Source organism: Taurulus bubalis (genome assembly GCF_910589615.1).
Source record: "Taurulus bubalis genome assembly, chromosome: 13".
NCBI classification, from domain to species: domain Eukaryota; kingdom Metazoa; phylum Chordata; class Actinopteri; order Perciformes; family Cottidae; genus Taurulus; species Taurulus bubalis.
In genome coordinates, this window is record NC_136601.1 from 21,077,446 (window position 1) to 21,096,364 (window position 18,919).

At 42.0% G+C, this 18,919-nt stretch overlaps 1 protein-coding gene across 1 annotated transcript in view; it reads right to left on the minus strand.

The window, feature by feature from the left end:
• The window catches only part of pigg (phosphatidylinositol glycan anchor biosynthesis class G (EMM blood group)), a gene marked incomplete at its 3' end in the record, with an annotated part of 56,280 nt that overhangs the window by 12,666 nt on the left and 24,695 nt on the right, over positions 1–18,919 (minus strand). Inside the window, exons 8-9 of the mRNA XM_079229089.1 lie at positions 10,400–10,794; positions 8,492–8,683 (exon numbers count right to left, since the gene is read on the minus strand). Coding sequence (XP_079085215.1) covers positions 8,492–8,683; positions 10,400–10,794 — 587 coding nt within the window. The remainder of the gene's footprint in view (positions 1–8,491; positions 8,684–10,399; positions 10,795–18,919) is intronic.

Below are 18,919 nucleotides of genomic sequence, written 5' to 3' on the forward strand. Positions count from 1 at the left end.
CCGTATCCTCAATGTATTCATTAATCAATGGATCAAAGGATATCTAGTCAGGTGAATGGAAATGACTCTGCCTAAAAATACATCCAGCATTACTCACACACATCGAATCCTCTGGTGTTACTTTCATACTAAGATTCAAGATATTTGTATTGTCATATGCACAGATAACAGACTACAGATTGTAAAAAAAGATTACATATTCCTAATGATTATGGTAGAAAAGGGTTGGACAATTTCTGAAAAAATGTATATGAATATAGAAATCTTGCCTTTTAAATCGTGAACTTTTTAATCGTCACTTATTCGACTTATATTTGGGCATCCTACATTAATGGCAACACTACGGCACTACTGAGTGACTATATGTTATATTCTTTCTTTCTAGCTGAAAGCAGTTTATAACTTGTAAACACCTTCTGCTGGTTCTTGCTAGCTAGCTGCTACCATGTGGGATGTAGAACATGCTAACTGAGGATTTTTTATTAATCTATTTCATCTCATTCTGTACCGTCAAGGACTTATTTAATATAATTGGTTGTCCACTTTAAAACCCCAAGTTTGCACCTGAGCAAAACCAGAGCTACCAACTCTCACGGTTTCGCCGTGTGAAACACGCTTTTGCATGTTTTCACACACACTCACGGCACACAACCAATTTCTCACGGCAAAAAAATATTCTGATTTTGGGCCGAGGCGCGTTCGTTCCTTTTCAAACTCCCCGACGATAGATGGCGCTAAGGAGCGCATCTGTAAACCTATTCGCTGCATAGACATCCTATTTACCCCAAAGCAGGGCGGACTGGCCTTAGGAGACACCGGGGAAATCCCCGGTAGGCCGCCGGCATTGGGCCGGCACACCTCCGTCATCAAGCGGCCCTGCCTACGTTAAATTTACTCCAATACATGATGCTGATGATCATGGACACTGACTGATATTTATGGACACTGACTGATATTTATAGTAGTCCTCGCGTCAATACACACACTCATGGTTTCCACACCCAGCATGCAACACTACTGATCGCGATCTGTATTCACATTCATGGTTTGGATGTTGCTTGCAGGTTTTCAGGATATTCTGCCATTAATTTAATCCAGAACACCGGCACTTGAAACGTACATTTAAGTTTAATTTTCAGAGTAACGTTATCACGTAGCCTCTTGACATGTGTCAAGACTGAGAGGCTCAGACACACAGACGGATGTATCCGGTCGTTCTTCAAAATAAAATACATTTTTCAATTATTATTATTTTTTTCATTCTTTCTGTGCGGCCCGGTACTAAGGGGATCTTGCGTCACTCACTCGCAGACGAAGCTGCTTTTGAGTGTGATTCGACAGCATGGCACCAACACGTAAACCTTTAAAGGAGTTTACTGATATTGTTTTTATTACCATGTGACTATAATGCACCTGGGCCGGCAGAGTTAGTTTAGGTTCTGTTACTTAACTTATTGTTTTGTTAAGCACTTTCAACACCCCTCCTCCCCACACACACACAATTTCTTTTTGATTTTTAATTTCTCCCCAACGGAGCAGTGCCAGACCGAACTTTCAGACCTCAAATGTTGTGGGCGGGGCCAAGTTTGGCTGGTACCAGGCTACATCTTTAGCATACCACCCAAAAATCCACTATAATGCATGAAATAATATCTACTTAAACCAAAATGTCCTGGGGGTGGACCATCAGCTATGTCTTTGCTTCACAGAATGTAACCAATGTTGTCCATCTCCAGTAGGCCGCCCCTATCAACGACTTTGGGCCCCACAAACCACCAGAATGCAGGGTACAACATGGGTACAACATGGGTACAACATGGGTACAACATGGGTACAACGCCAAAATAATTCTAATTTCCTGATATTTGAGCCACTAACGTGTGTGGCTGCGTGAGCGGCAAAAATTTGGTCACCACTAACAAAATCTCACTCCAAGGTTTTTTGAAAAGTTGCCAGTTCTGGCAAAACCCCTATATTTCCATTTTATTCCTGTTATTTCCCGTCATGCAAATTCTCCATCTTGAATATTTCCAGAATTTTGCAACCCTGCGAATCATCAATATTTCTAAAGACCCTGAAAACAAATCTTATCGATGAGCTTCTTACTATGATTGATGGCACATGAACATATGAAGTTCTGTGAAGTTAACACAGTTTGAGTGATTCCTCGTCTGCAGGTGATCTTCACTAGTTTGAGGTGGGCGGGGCTCAGTTTGGGGACGTCACGTTTCTGAATTCTCTTCCTGATCTGATCAAACCACACACAGTGTTGACGAAGCAGATTAGCTCAAGTATCAAACTCCACATATGTAACCACAACCACAGGATGCGTGTTCAAACCTTGACATTCGATCGTTGCTCATTTAGTCACGAATATTGAACGTTATTGAGGTCAAATTGCAGATGGAAAAAGGCCTTTCAGAGGCTTTAAAGCCTCCGGGGGGATCTCGGGGAATCCTCATTTGCATGGTGAGAAAACTTGACCGGCTGAATCAATCTGATCTAGTTTGCTGCATTTTGTAGCATTAGCAGCAGCAGTAGACAGAAAACTGTAGCTTGACAAGCTGTGATACAGAGGGACTGCCTGGATTTCATGTTACCTTGGAAACAAGCGCTGGTTCTCCAGCAAGTGAATAGGAAAAAGGTAAGACTACGTTCAATCCCCTCAACATGTTCATCCCCGTCATCAATCACCGGCATCGGACTAACACTTACAGTAAATCAGCCCAAACAAGTCATTTGCTGCCAGAGGAAAGCTTTCAGGCCGACGCCTAAAAACGAGGAGGGCCGGCCCACTTTGTCGAAGTCAGAGTTTCTGGGGGAGAAATGTGGGCTCGTTGAAATGCCACCGGGACATAGTGTCAGACTTTGAAACAATGGCCGCACACAAAACATCTAATTACACGACAAACCACGAGGTCAATATAGAAGAACTTGGAACACTAAGTTCAAATGAAAGTGCAAGCTCACAAAAAACATTTTCATTTCCCACTTGCATCAATTGGGTAAAATTCAATAATGAAATGTAACATTTTAATTTGCATTACTCGCATGGGCATTCTCTGACACATTTAAAATGGTTCTTCACGGTTGACAACATTCAAAGAAATTGCAATATAAATATTGAAAGCAGCATTTAAGTCTCAAGTGAAATGAAAATGGAATAATCCATTTCAATGTGTAATTTTCATGTAGCGACACTTTCAATGCAGAGTGCATTTGCTTATGCCATTTCTAGCAACCTGTCAGTCATTCTCGGAAAGGCGGGACTACATTGGCTACCAGAACTTATCTTCAGTGGGCGCCCTCTTCAACACAACCTCGTCTTCATCGGTGATAAACGGTGAAACTTCTGGAGTCCCGCCTGACGAGATCGACCGAGAGGTTTGCTCCAACTTGAAAATGCTCTCATTTGGCGATTTCATTTATTCAGGAAACAGCATGACAGCATTGCCATAAAGGAGGGTTTTTGAAAATTGTCAGAGAATGTGCTTAGAGGTCTATAGAAATCAAGATGATAATTCATTTTTGAATATTGTCAACCATAAAGCAGAGTTCACTTTTCCATTTTAAATTTAATATTGTCAGAGTATGGCCATGGGAAATGAAAATACTATTGCCTTTTCAATTAAATTGAGTCTACGCTCCCATAGATCATAAGCAGAGTGTGTTGCCGTCTTTACTTTTGTTCAGCTTTATTTTTTTTATTGAACTCAGCTTTTTTTATTAACAGTAGTATGATTTAGAAACATGAAGTACACAAAAAATCACTTTTATGAACAATTCAAGTCAATGGAGAATAATGATTTGTTAAATGTTATCACTGATGTGTTGCACCAACACAGAATTGCCTTTGAAACAAACATGGTTATAAAATGTTTACCTCTTGGGTAATAAAACTGAACTCTGTGTGTGAGTATGTTTCTGTCGCTGCATGTGTGTGTGTGTGTGTGTGTGTGTGTGTGTGTGTGTGTGTCTGTCGCTGTGTGTGTGTGTGTGTGCGCGCAAGGGTTCACAGGTGTTTTGAGACGAGTTTGAATACATTTCCATGTTTAAGCGGGATCGGTATGCATGAATATTTTTAAATTTGGAAACAGCCCCTTTCTAGATAAAGCAGCACATGATAAAATGGGTCATGTTTTGTGCAGGTGTGAAGCCCACACACACACACACACACACACACACACACACACACACACACACACACACACACACACACACACACACACACACACACACACACACACAAACAAACATTGTTAATGCTTCTTGTCGCGTCATGTTTGGGAGAAAATGTGTCATAAATGCAAAAGAGGAGGACGGAGACTGAAATAAACTTTAGTGTATCGAGGCTTCGACAGGTTGGCCCTCAGCCGAGCGCTTTGATGCTCAGCTACTTCCCATTAGGACATTAAAACTACGATCGGCTTCATCCTGACCTTCATTGTTCCTTTCTTTATAGATCATCGATGATAACTTTTGCCTCGTCAGTTGTCTACTTTTAGGTTACTTTCTAAATGACGCCAGAAGGAAGGGTGTTTGTGTGTGAGAGAGAAACAGAAAGAGGAGACGAGCTGCATCCACAGTGACATTAATCCAACACTCTGAACCGTTTAAAGTGAGGCGCGTTGGCGGTTCTCAGCCCCATTAGCCATTCTGAAAGATGCAACAGTGCAATTAGGCAGTTGGCACAAAGGGAAGGCGAGGAGGGAGCCGGGGAGTAGCCGGGGGGCTTTATTCCGATTAAACACACAGGAAGAGTCACCCAAGAAGGCCAGACTTTAAAAAAAGGTCACTGTCAAAAAGTCATTCTTTTTTATTACATTATGGTGTGATGGGGGGAAAAAATCAATGTTTGCCTTTTTCATTCCACAGCAACATAAAGTACCCTGATAATCTATCTAAAATAATGAAAATTCAACAATATGGTTGTTCTAAAATACCAAACCTGTGGGAAATTTTTACCATTATTTGATTCCAACAACTCGGCAGATGGAAGCTAAACAAAACAAAAAACATTCTAGCATAATTACACAAATATAACATCTCCTAGCCAGGCAATCAAAACACAGCACCTGAGATCTCACAAGACCAGAGACGACAGTGTGTCTGAGCTACAAATAAAGAACTTTGGCAGGTGATTCACACGGTGAGGACTAAGTCTAAAATACACCCATGAGGCGGAGCGCCGTAATGACCAACTTGTTGAGGTCTGAGGGAAGACGCTGAAGGACTGAGTCAACGTCAACCTTGTCAATCATACAGCAGCCGGGGTCCCTGCATGGCTTCAGTCAGGTGTCTTTGTGTGGGTGAGGGTGAGAGGTTGAGCTTTTAATTAGGTGAGCAAGTAGGAGAGACTGCCAAGGAGAACAGGGAAGGTTAGGGGAGGCCAGGTACTGGTGGTAGATGAAGGGAGGTCAAGGAAACTAGACAGGAGGACTGTGTGCAGCCCTGCACACTCATTATTTTCTGACGGGGGTTAGTAGGAGATAACTGTGCCAAGCTACAATCTGCAGAATGAAAAATTACCACACTTAGCAGCTGCAAGATGGTCGATGTCCTCTCTTTTTTAGACAAAGCTAACAACAGCTCTTACATATAGATAGTGCGAAAGGATTCAGTGTGTACAGTGTAAAGAAGAGGCATCAGTCTTCAAGGATAATTATATCTTCTTCTTTCTTTTTAAAAAGCACACATTAAACTTGATTTTCCATTATTTCAGGTTTGAGGTCAAGGACACACAGATTGTTTAAGGTGCTAGTAGTCTGCTTGATTTAGGTTGGAGGCTCTGGGAGATGAGATGCGTATCCTCAGGTGTACGACAAGGGATTCGGGGCAATTCACATTTCTCAATATTGAATATTTTTGATTGTTGCAAATCATCAGTAAAATGATGGGGCTAATTCTTGTTTCCAAATCTATCAAAGAACTGCTTGCTTTAATATGATTTCCCTGTTGTTACATAAACAAGTGCTGTACTTTGGCTCAGTCGTGCTAAATGCTGATGTCGGGTTGCTAACATGACAATGGTATATAGCTGATGGGAATGTCATTCGCTTTGCAGATAATTCTACATACACTTGGGTATCAAGTGATTACTAAAGTCACACAACATTTAGGGAGCATGAATGTCAACAGAATTTGTATCCGAACCGTCCAAGAAATATTATTACAGTAGATAAGTGCAGACTTTGACATGGTAAAGGAAAAGTGTGAACCAGAAAAGCCATTAGAACCCATCCTCTGGAGATCATGAATGTCTATTCAGAATATTATGCCAATCTGACCAACAGTCGCCATGATATTTCACCAAAGTGGTGGACCGACCAACCACCAACGATGTCAATACTAAAGCCACGACCACATGTAGTTTTTGAAAGACCTCCAATAATCATGTTTAAAAGGTGCAAAATCTGTGCTGGTAAGATTTCTGATTATAATATTCACTTTTCTCAAAGTTTTGCACTGAGGCTCCCCGAGGCGCTCCTTCATGTTTACAAAGCCAACAATGAGCAGTGCATGCTTTTGTATTTCAGTCATGGAAGCTAAAAAAAACAACTAATTTACAAGCCAAATGAAAAGCAAATTTACACAACTACTATTCCAATATTCTGCATGTTGATATAGTGCCTCTTCACTCGCTCTGTTCAATCTGAACTCCAATTATCTAGCAAACTCCTCTGTGTTGAGAAAATGTGACTTTGTTTTCATCAGTTAGGAGGCCGGGAGGACGGGAGGCTGTGTCAGAGACTTGTGCTGCAGAAAAGAACTGTCTATACGGCTGTCAATTAAAATCAGCGGTCATAGATTGTGCGACTCGCCTTTCAGTGTAATTAAATTAATTTGAGACGCTGTCAGACTTTTTTTTAGGACTTGGGGGAATTTACTGTAGGTAGATGAAAATGTAAAAAAAAAGTAAAAAGAAAAAAGTACAGCAGTTTGTCCCTGCAGACCCAAACCTAGACCCAGGCATGTCTACAGTATGTGCCACATAATTATGTAATAATTATAGATCATCTGAAAGCTGTGAACCTGAAGATATATTGAGCTGCAGCTCAGCGCTGCGTGACACGTTTTTCCAGTGATGAATCTGTAATAAACGTTGTGTTTTGGTGAGCCGCATATTGAAACGCTGAAAGTTGAACAACATTAAGACGGAGGCGTACGATAACCATCCCCGTGCTCACTTACGTCTCAGAAGTTGTTGCAGCAATTTTTGGGTTGTTCAGATTTGTTACACAGATTTGATGCAACATTTAACCAATGAGGAATTGAATATACTGTCTAAAATGAATCTAAATCCTGCATAAATACCACACTGAGACCTTGAGGAACACCATAGAAAAATCCATGCTGTAATTTGTTATCAAAAGCCTTTGACATTTCTTTGGGTGGCGAACACTTCTGCCTCTTATTGTCAATATACCGAGGAAAGCAATATTTCTCCTGATGCCCTCTATACGTCTCTAGTTTGTGTTTTTAACGTTTCATGAGGTCACAACAGGTCATTTGTTTATTTATTACAGGGACCTCAAGTTTCAGAAGATGGTCTCACTGCAATAAAATGGCCACAACGGGGCCTGACATCATCACACATGAATACGATTGGGCTCATTGGATCCACAACTTTACAGCCAAGCCCAATGTATGCAATACCAAGACTGTTGAGGTGAAAATGCACTTAAACTGCATAGTAAAGGGAAGACTTGTGGGTTCCCACAGAACATTCATTCAGATACGTTGAGGTAAAAGGTCAAGAGAGGCCTTTGAACGTGTCCACGCCAGTTTTTGCCAAAATTTAGCGTAACTTTGTTTATTTTGGCCTCCTTCTTGACATGCATGACTTGGTTATCTAGTTTCATAGGATACCAGTATCTTTACTAGCTTCAACACCGAGCTCAAGCCTCCAAAAGACAATGACAGGGTTCATATACATTATGATCAATGGATTTTCATGACTTTTCACCAAATTTCCATGACCAAACATTTTGTGAAATCTCGGTGTAAACAGGAAAAAGTGAGAAAATGTAGTATTTAAACTAACAATGAGAATACAAAGCATACAGTAAACCTTAAATTACACAAATGAATGAGACAATAGTTTGATTAAAAGAATAAACATTTATATAGATGCCTGTATGTATGCCTGCTTATATTTCGAACGTCTTTCTTTTAAAAGCATATTAATTATTTCAAACTCAGGGTAAATGAACGTCATGAACACATAATATAATTTTTTTTTTTTTCAAGGACTTTTCCAGGACTGGAAATAACCATTTTAAAATTCCATGACTTTTCCAGGTTTTCCATGACCGTAAGAACCCTACAATGATGTCGGCGTTTAAGAGGTGGAGAGATGCTGGAGTGCCTGCACGCTCAGTCAGAGCGTGCAGGCACTCCAGCACTGTGAATCAACTCGCTAACGGGGGGAGAGCAATTTGCAAAGTCTTATGGTGAATGAAAGTACATCAAAGAGGTCACAAGAACTTACTTGGACGTAGTTCGATCGGCGTGTTGCCAGGGAAACAACACATTGCCGACAGCTGCCCGGTAGCTGTAGACACCCAGCAGCCCGAGGGCGAGGGCAACCTTGGAGACCCACGAGCAGCGTCTTTGAACCAGGAGGTAGATAAGAACCAGGCAGAACGCAGCCAGCAGGGAGAGCACCGTCCTGTGTTCAGAGCTAGAAGCACAGAGAGAGGCAGGGTTACGGAAACGCTGTGCTCCTAATACGAAGGAAACCTTTACAGGACATATGATACGTATTTCAACATTTTCCTTATTTCGCTATGAAATATAAAAGGAGCAAAAAGTAATTTAACCAATCAAAAACAGAATAATCAAACCATTTGGATGAGATGAAACATCCTCGGTCCCATCCTCCAGCAGTAGTTTAAACTTTAAAGAGGCACAGATCTTCAATTGTTCACTGGATTTAATGCTATATAGTTTGAATTTACACCACTGAGCACAGACGAGTAATAAGACCACAAATGACATATCAAAATTGAATGGAAGCTGTGTTTTTTCGCCGTTTGCTGGAACAGACAGCAGTGCAAAGTTGGGTACTTTTGAGACAAGATGAGGCGTAACACTACCCAGATCTCATTATCCAAGCAACAGGCAGTGCCGGTAGGACAAAAGGGCAACGCTGGACAGGGGAAAGGTCAGAATCCGCATCTCTATTCCACAATGTGATGCATGTTAAAGAACAAACCATAATCCCCTGCCCTCTGCTGTTGACAGAATATTAATGGCTCAGTTGTACTGAGAAATAGCTGTTTTTCTACAGACTGAGCAATCACAGAACCTATTTTTCCCAGCTTAAATTTTTAAGAAAGGAAAAAATAAGTGGAGGATCCTGTCAGCCTCTCAGCCAGAAAAAAAAACAACCTAAAACTGTTTCAGTGTCAGGAGAAAAGACTTGTATAAGACACCCCATCATTAAATGTCTGTGACAACCAAATCATTCAGGGCCTAATTTTGTCATCAAGTGTAATTTCCTTGTATATTTCACTCAACCAGCCTCATCTATGTCCTGAATGTTCCCCAGAGAACAGGGGTGAGCTGGTGACGTTGATCTGTTACTCTCACGAGAAGGTGGAGAGAAAAATGGAGATTGCCGCTGCATTGTGTTCTAGACTACTGAGGCTGTTGTCTTTGGACACGTTGGTATCACTGCCTGTTCTGTCAATGAATGTGTGTGACGGCTGGGACTGAGACAGCAAAAGCACCCTTTTCACTTTTATTCTGCAGAACTTGCACTAAAACTATAGCTGTGTACACATATCATATGCATAAAATAATCATAATCCTCAGCTCTGCTTGCAGCCCTATGTTCAATAAAGTATTTAATACAAGTGTTGGACAAAACAAACAACCTGCTGAAGAGTCCAACGGTATTCGAGGCTCACCAGCAGAGGAGTTCGTCTTGAGCAACAAGAGCAAAAGACACAGGCTCTGTTTACTGGAAGGGATTTATGAATGCATTTACCAGACCTTGCATCAATTTAACTTCATTACGTATCACCACTTTGTTTATTCAGCTCTTTTGTGTTGTTAAATAGGGAACTCCGAAGACTTCAGCGAAGCTAAAGAGAAAGACGGACCACTCCGTCTCCTTGCTATTCATAGAGTGGTGCGTCTTCTCCCAGAGGAACCTCTTAGGAGTCATAATGCTGCCAAGAGTAATTATGCATCAGCCGGGTAGCTGCTGCATGTTAACGCTCCGCTTTGAAAAAATGACAAGTGTCATGACAAGTGAGATGATGAGTCACCTGCAAACATGCCGGAGTGAAAAAAAAAAACTAGAAAAAAAACAAATCAGCCTTTTGAAAAACAGCATTTTAAAATGAAAATTGCCATAATTAAATGTAGGAAATTATCCTTTTAACCCAACCTGTTAAGCCAATGTCCCATGTCGGGAAGATGAGCCCACTGCACCCCGGTCTGGTTGAGGGAGCGCATGAGCCGGCAGCAGAGCAGAGTGAAGGGGGGCGTGGCCAAGGCGAGCCACTTCTCCGAGTACACCTCGGCTTTGGGGTGATGGCAGTCTTTGGAAGGGAGGATGGGCTCGTCCTCATCTCCGTGGCCCCTCTGCTCCCTGAAGTACTTGCGGCACACGTCTTGGAAGACGGCGAGGCAGAGGGTGTTGAGCAGGAAGTACCATATTTGGTGCTCTTCCTCCACGAAGCTGCTCGCCGCCAAGCTGAGGGTGTGTCCGACTGTGCCGGCCAGCAGCAGCACGTCCAGGTCCGACAGGGACCACTCACTGCCGCCGCTCCTCAATGGAGACTGCGAAAGACAACAGAAAGAAATTTAAAAACAAAAGCAAGTCCTAAAATGTGTTTTGTGTGGTTAGGATGGAGTGAAAACAACATTTATTGGTTACTTCTGACAAAGAAATCATTATTTTTTTCTTGTTTGTTGATCTGTTTCTCAGTTGGGTGTCTCATAAGTAAAAAATAAACCTTGAAACAATATACAATACAATACAATAAAACAATAATGCTAGAGATCCATATCTGGGATCTCCACAAGCAATTTTATAATCACATTTGTAGCCAAAGGTGAAAAAGTAATAGACGCTGACCGAACCCTACATTTTAGGAGTAAGTGCCTCAACACATCTATTCAACCATTTTAAATTGATACCATTTACAACGTGTGCACGACATGCAGCCACCACCACGGTAGCCTGCCATCCGCGTGTGAATGGGTGAATGATGACATGTCGTGTTAAAGCGCTTTGAGTGGTCGGAAGACTAGAAAGGTATAAATACAAGTCTATTTACCGTTTACCGTTTACCATGCCTGCTCAACCCACTAGCCCCTCGTCCACCTCTGTGCTGTGGATCCACCGCCAGTTATAATTGTTCAACTCGGTGGGATAATCATTTGGACCAAACTACTGCCTGGGTGATTCATACCAATATACTTTAATATTAAAAAACCTCATCTAGTGACACTCATTAAATGACCCATGTGCTTCATAAAACAGTTCAATTTGCAACCACTTAGACCTGCCGCTCTATTATCTCAACCCCCGTCGTTTCAAACTCAGGAAGAGAAAGTGTGTCCATTGATGCATACTGCATACTTCTCACATATCAAATTAGATGAAAGAAAACAATATCCACACTTCTGTTTCCTGGATATGTACAGAACAGGCATTCAGAGGCCGGGTCGGGGCCTGCAGGTGGGATAGAGGAGATCTTATCGGGGTTGCCAAATACAATTAGGATTTATCCAATATGTCGATAATTGCTGTACACATTTAAGCTTAATGAGGGAACCAGAATGTTGTCATTGTTCTCATTATTTCAGCTTGCTTTCATAATTAATCTAACATGAAAGGCTAGCAGACTTGGAGAAGGCTTTCGATCGGGTCCCTCGGAGGTTTTTGTGGGGGGTGCTGCGGGAGTATGGGGTGCCGGACCCGTTGGCACGGGCCATCCGGTCTCTGTACGCCTGCAGTAGGAGCTGTGTTCGTATCCTCGGTAGTAAGTCAGACACGTTCCCGGTGGGTGTTGGCCTCCGCCAGGGCTGCCCTTTATCACCGGTCCTGTTCGGGACTTTCATGGACAGGATATCTAGGCGCAGCCAGGGGGCGGAGAGGATCCGGTTCGGGAGTCTCGGGATCGCCTCTCTGCTGATCGCGGATGATGTGGTCCTGTTTGCCTCCTCGGACCGTGACCTCCTGCATTCACTGGGGCGTTTTGCAGCCGAGTGTGAAGCGGCAGGGATGAGAATTAGCACCTCCAAATCTGAGGCCATGGTGCTCTGCCGGAAACCGATTGCTCCCTCCAGGTGGGGACAAAGTGACTACACCAAGCGAAGGAGTTCAAGTATCTCGGGGTCTTGTTCACGAGTGAAGGTAAGGTGGAGCTCGACAGGCGGATCGGTGCGGCTGCAGCTGTAAAACAGGCGCTGTACCGGTCCGTCTTGGTGAAGAGGGAGCTGAGCCGGAAGGCGAAGCTCTCCATTTACTGGTCGGTCTACGTTCCAACCCTCACCTATGGCCACAAACTCTGGGTCGTGACCGAAAGAACGAGATCTCGGATACAAGCGGCTGAAATGAGCTTCCTCCGTAGGGTGGCCGGGCTCACCATTAGAGATAGGGTAAGGAGCTCGGACATCAGGAGGGAGCTTGGAGTCGAGCCGCTGCTCCTTCGTGTCGAAAGCAGTCAGCTGAGGTGGTTCGGGCATCTAGTCAGGATGCCTCCTGGACGCCTCCCATTAGAGGTTTTCCAGGCACGTCCAACTGGTAGGAGACCCCGGGGAAGACCACTTGGACGTGGAGGGATTATATCTCGCGGCTGGCCTTGGAACGCCTCGGGATCCCCCAGAATGAGCTGGAAAGTGTTGCGGGTGAGAGGGAAGCCTGGGTCGGCCTGCTGGACCTGATGCCACCGCGACCCGACCCCGGATAAGCGGCTGATAATGGATGGATGGATGAAAGGCTAGCGTACACTCTGTTTGTTTTACTGATGAGAGGAAATACAAATAATGAGATAGCCTGGTTACTTTTATTTGGCCTCACTTATAAAGTATTTAACATGTGTACGTGTTAAAAGGTTGTGATTTATAAAGCTGGTTTATCTCGTGATGAAAACATGAGGTGGCGGGTAAAGGGCAGTAATAAAGGTCAGGAAAGAGAATTGTATGCACAAACTCACATTCTCTCAATTCATAGATTAGGCCTGTGGTGAATTGGGTCATGATTTTTTTTTTCTCCCCTCATTTAAAAAAAGGGAGCTTCCAGAATAAGAGTTTGAGAAATGGTTATAGAAGACTTTTAGTGCAGCAGACGGAGACCGTGAGCTGTCATTCATAAATTGTGGTCGGTCATCATATTTTCTATAATTGGAGTTCATCCAATCGCATACTTAAATGCAAATAATTTGGTTCAGTGGGGACGGCACATTGCCGTGTAAAGCAAGTTCAACTCAAGTTCAGCCGGCCTCGTAGGTCAGCACCGATGATTCAGCCCAACCGAACAACGACCGAAACAGACGTGCATCTCAGCCCAAACTCACCTGAGGCCCAGCCGTCACCGTCTGCAGCAGCAGATCACCGGGACTGGAGCTTTCACACACTCATATATATATATATATATATATATATATGCCCGTTTGCTTTACACTACATGCTGTGACATTAAATATTTAGCTCTGGTGGTTGTGTTCCAAAAAAATAAAAAAAGGAAAACGGCATCACTCAACTGCAGCTTCAAGGTTGCATACATTTTCATACATTATAAGTATCTAGGTTGTTTTTTTCCAAAACTCTTTTCATTGCAATTTTTGTTTCCAAGTTTGTTTTTCATGAAGGTCTGTCAGATTGAACAACCTTTATGTTACAAATTTATCAGGAAATGTAGTTCTTTATCCTGCATGTATTTCAGGGTTGAGTCTCTGGTTAAGCAGGGTCTACCCATTCATTTTTCAAAATCAGAGTTACCGTTGCATTAAAGAGAATATGATTAATGTCCTGTGTGCCAACAACTCCTTTTGTTTTTTTAAATACGTCACAGCCCAAAGGGAGCTGTAATATGTTTCTCCCGCTCCACTGCTCCCTGTTGAGTCTCTCTCTCCTCCAGTGGTCGGGAAGTTGCGAAATCTCAAAAACAACATTTCCTCATGTTTTCCTTCACTGATTAAATCTGGTCGGTATTGTTTTAAAGCAGAGGGAAGATACGCAGAATAGAAGTAAACATAACAAAGAATGTAGCGTTGTCATTTATATAGAACTATTATTTCCCTATTAATATTCTATTGACACAACTTCACTAGTTTTGAGCTTGCATGATATCACATAATTATCACACAATTTCTCTATGATGTATTCGATATATGATATTAGATCTCTCAGCTGCATTTGAGAACGTTGATCTATTGGACAGGTCTGAAAACTGAGTTGGGCTTTCAAGAACTGGTTAAGATGCAATTTCCAAAACAGGAATGATTCAATTTCCACTGGCAAGTTTACATCCAAGCCGGTCAGCGTGGACGTGGAGTACCGCAAGGATCAGTACGCGGCCCACTCGGTTTGATCTAGAAATGCAGCAGATTTGTCGTATTTTTCGGTAAAAAATGCGAGTCAAGTATTGGATTTTGATCTTAAATGAGCAGTCACAGCTCAAAAAGTTAGTCCATGCATCCACTTCAAGCTGGTTGGACTATTTTAAAAGACAAGAACATTTCAGTCTGGTGCCTCACGCTCAGCTTGTGTGACTGTTCCAATCAGCTGCTCCAGGAAGTTACTGGTCCCAACCAAGAATAGCCCAGCACATAACCACGCAGATACACTTTGGTTTTCTTATGGATCAAACAAACATGAATGGTGAATGTTATAGGTCCTGGTCGGCGGATTAGCTGTTTCCTACTTGCTTCTAGTCTCCGTGCTAAACTTAGCTAAGCTAACCTTCTTCTGGCTGTAGCCTTACACATAACGGACAGGTATGAGTGGGCTCGACCTTCTCATCTCAGAAAGTGAATAAATGTAGAACTATCCCTTTAACTATCAAAAAGATAAAGAAGACGGTTATACAATTGAAACAATGAAGGAGAGCTAGGATGATTTAAAGAGCACAACAAGGGAGAAGTATTTCTGAGCAGCCTGGAGGCCAACATATAGAGTAGAACATTCATCAATCAGAACCTGAACTGAAGCCTAATGTATAAATAAAGGATATTCCATCCTCTGCCCTTTCACTGGCCCTCTCTACATCATGTCAAAGCACAGTGAACGGACAGGATGATGACCTTTCTGTCGGAAATTTAGCATTTTGCATTACAATTATTGGAGGCCCGGGAGCACTACCCTTGCATGCCAGTCAAAATCATATTGCTATGATCATAGACCCCGCACAAACAAAACAAGAATCAATATATTTTTTAAGGGTTCATATTGGCCCACACTTAACAGACTCTAATAACAAAAAGGAGAGGGTACCTACCTCATTTTAAAAAGTAAAGTCAACTGGAATTCTAATCAGATTTTTGTTGGGGCCGATGGGTTGGAGTGTGTGCTTAATCTTCCAGTTGCAGAGAAACTAATCAGCATGCCTCTAATAAAAGGTTTGGATGCCGCCCATAACACCGTCATCTGTCACGTCAAAGCCGGCGCAGCGTTTTTCACTCTGATCCAAGTGATTGTATACCGTAATATAACGAGACCTGATCTGGCTTTACATCATTTCCTGCCCTTTCCGTCCACATTTTGGAACTTTGTTGCAGAATATATTACCTTCCTGAACGGCAACTCGAGCGTGTCTTCAAAGTATTTAAGTACATTTAAAAGGTTGCTGAAAAGTGTCGCAAAAAGAAGCAAAACTTGGCGAAAGAGGATTTAATGCCATCTGACAATGTTTTAGAGGATTTTATTTTTGTCTAATCTCAATAACAAAATGAGTTTGTCAGTCATGACTTAGAGGACACGGAGTCTGCTAATTATATTTCCTCACACAGGTTATTACAGAGATAAAGATCTTGGCCATAAAAGATGGGCCATGACTGTAAAGGTTTAATCACAGTTTTTTTGGAACAAGATATATTAGCAATACATGGAACTGATCCATGTACTGCTTTCAAAGTAATCAATAATATTTGAAAATTGATTCCAACATCAACCGTGAGTCAACGTCAGCAAGCTACAGCTTGTAACAGCTTTTATAGTTTATTATCCTTATAAATATGAACTGTTGTGAGCTTTTATAGGCTTCTTCATGGCTGGGACGGTCTGCCGGTCAGGATGCAGCACTGTTTCCCTTTCAGATGCATTGAAGACATAGAATTATGTGTTAATTGCATTACTTTCTTCACATAAATCATGAACACACAGACATTACTGCTGAAACACCACTAAATTGATAATCAATTATTATCAAGTCACAAACTTCCTCTGCTTCCAGCTTCAATGTGAGGTTTGCCATTTGTTCTATTTGTTGGAGTTTCAATTTGTGGACTTTTCTATTTTTTTTTAGCCTTCTCTGACACTTTTTAAGTTGCAGCCAAACATTCAAACCATTTTTTCCCTTTCATGCTGTGGTCATCAGAAACATACGGGTGGCGTCGAAATTCTTTCCAAAAAAATGTAGAGTTAATTGCACAGGTTGGACGCATTCATTGAGTTAGTTTCTGTCTCGCCTCTATAAAAAGCCTGCTGCTCCATGAGGAAGCACTCTTCTCTTTAGTAGTCCAGTCATTACCTGCCAGCTGAGCTATGGGCACTTTTTTTTTAACTCAAAGAAAGAATATTCCACAGTCAAGGAAACCTGGAGTCACAGAAGAATCCACAGTATATCTCCTCCTCATGCTCCAGTGTCAAGATTTGGGAGTTTATTCCTTCACCCAACAACCCAAATGGCCCGAGTGGATTCCTTCAGACTTTTTTGCCCTCTCAGCACTTTCGCAAAGTTCCCAGAAGGGAAATGAGATGTAACCTTTGCAGATAAAATATAATGAGCAAAGAGGTGCAGCCGTAAAGAGGACTCATCTTTTAGGCCAATTCAAACAAACACTAAAGACTGAGTGCTTCCACCTTCTGAAGAACCAGTCCCAGTACATCTGATTGATGGCCCATTTAGAGGAGCAGTCTCACCGTCGCTGGCAATTACTTTTATTTGTTGAAGTACATTTCAACATAGCCGGTATATATACGTATATATTTATGTCATATATACATTTATCATATACATAATATATAAATATCATATCATCTTTTACCATAAACAAAGTGAGACCCTCCTTCTTGTCTACTACTAAAGTCTCTTTCATCTACAGAGTTCAGAAAGTCCCACTGTATTCCCACTGAGTCAAAACAGCTGACACCTCATTATATGAATAATATATGTCATATTCATTGAATGTGCTGTAACTCTGTTACGTTATTCATTCTGGTCACATGACATCTATTGCTTCTGTCCATCCGGGGAGAGGGATCCTCCTCTGTTGCTCTCCTGAAGGTTTATTCTCTTTTCCTCTGTGAAATGGTTTTTATTTTACTATCTTTATTTGAGGAGTTTTTCCTGATCCGATGTGAGGTCAGAGATGTTATGTGTACAGATTGTAAAGCCCTCCGAGGCAAATTTGTATTTGTGATTTTGGGCTATATAAAATAAACTGAATTGAAAATTGAATCTTGATGGTTTGTGGTCATAATTGCATCATTAACAGAAACAGCTGTAAACTTCAACACGACTGTTTTTACTCTCACTGTCCAACAAAAGTCTCAAAGAGTTGCATCAGGAAGTCATTCTCATGGCATTCATGTACGCGGGGAGCCGGCAGGAGGTCGAAGAACGTCACTCCACTTCACCACTTCATTAGGCACACCTCGCGAAAACTAATGCGGTCTGGTGCAACAGTCCTGCAATACTTCCTCCCCTCATGAAGGCTCTCACCTTTTGTTTAGTCAACCTCGTGATCATTTTGGGGGATGAAGTTTGAGGTGCTGTTGAACTGAAGTTGGGTGTTTCTGTTGATCAACCTGAACCCTCATTGATAGAAATGCCAAGGGGTGGACAAAATAGTAGTAACACCTGCAGGACTGTTGCATTAGACTGCATTAGAGTTCGGTAGAGTGAGCATACTCAGAGAAGCCAGAGGAAGAGTAAACAACTAGTTTGGTTTGTGAATGTCTTTCAGTGGAATGAAGTGGACGCGATCTTGAGACATCCAGTTATTTTAAAATATCCATGATCTACTGCTGCACTGACGGACACTTTCTTCCTTAATAATTCAGAAAACAGTGAAGATTTGTACGCCATCTTATCTTCCCATCATGCTTCACTGGTGTAACGGCGCTTTGACAACAAAAAGGCAAAAAAAAAAACATTATATGCAGAGTGCGGGGCATCAACACACGCCGATCACAACAGATTCAATTCTGGTGGAACCTTTTTGATATGGAGAGCAATGATTGTGGGGCTACAGAGTTGCGTTAAGAAACCCCAATACAAAACATGTGCTGTTTGAAATGACGGATTATGCTCATCAATGCGGCAGTGTGTTTCTGGAATGTGAGCTGGATTTGGAAAACAATGCGAGCCCGTGACTTCTGGGCCCCGGAGTAAACCTGCAGCAGAGCAGACGGCGGCAGCATCTGTGATAAATTCATGTTCCCTTTGTTGTGCTGTTGGCATTAACACTTCAACCCAGGAGTTGTAGAAATGCTGAGTCGGAGTTCCTTCTCTCTAACTCTCTCAGTCAGTGCATTGAATGACAAAAAGATTCTCGTACATTTTATGTCTCATCATAAGACAATATATATTTTGGTCAATACAGTCAAAGTGACATTGCTGTATAAAAAAAATGCTACTCCCGACTTATACCTTCACATTTCCCTGTGCAATACTGTAGAGTAATTCATTACCTGCAATCATCCATGAAAAATCAGCTAAAACTTTTGCTCAGCC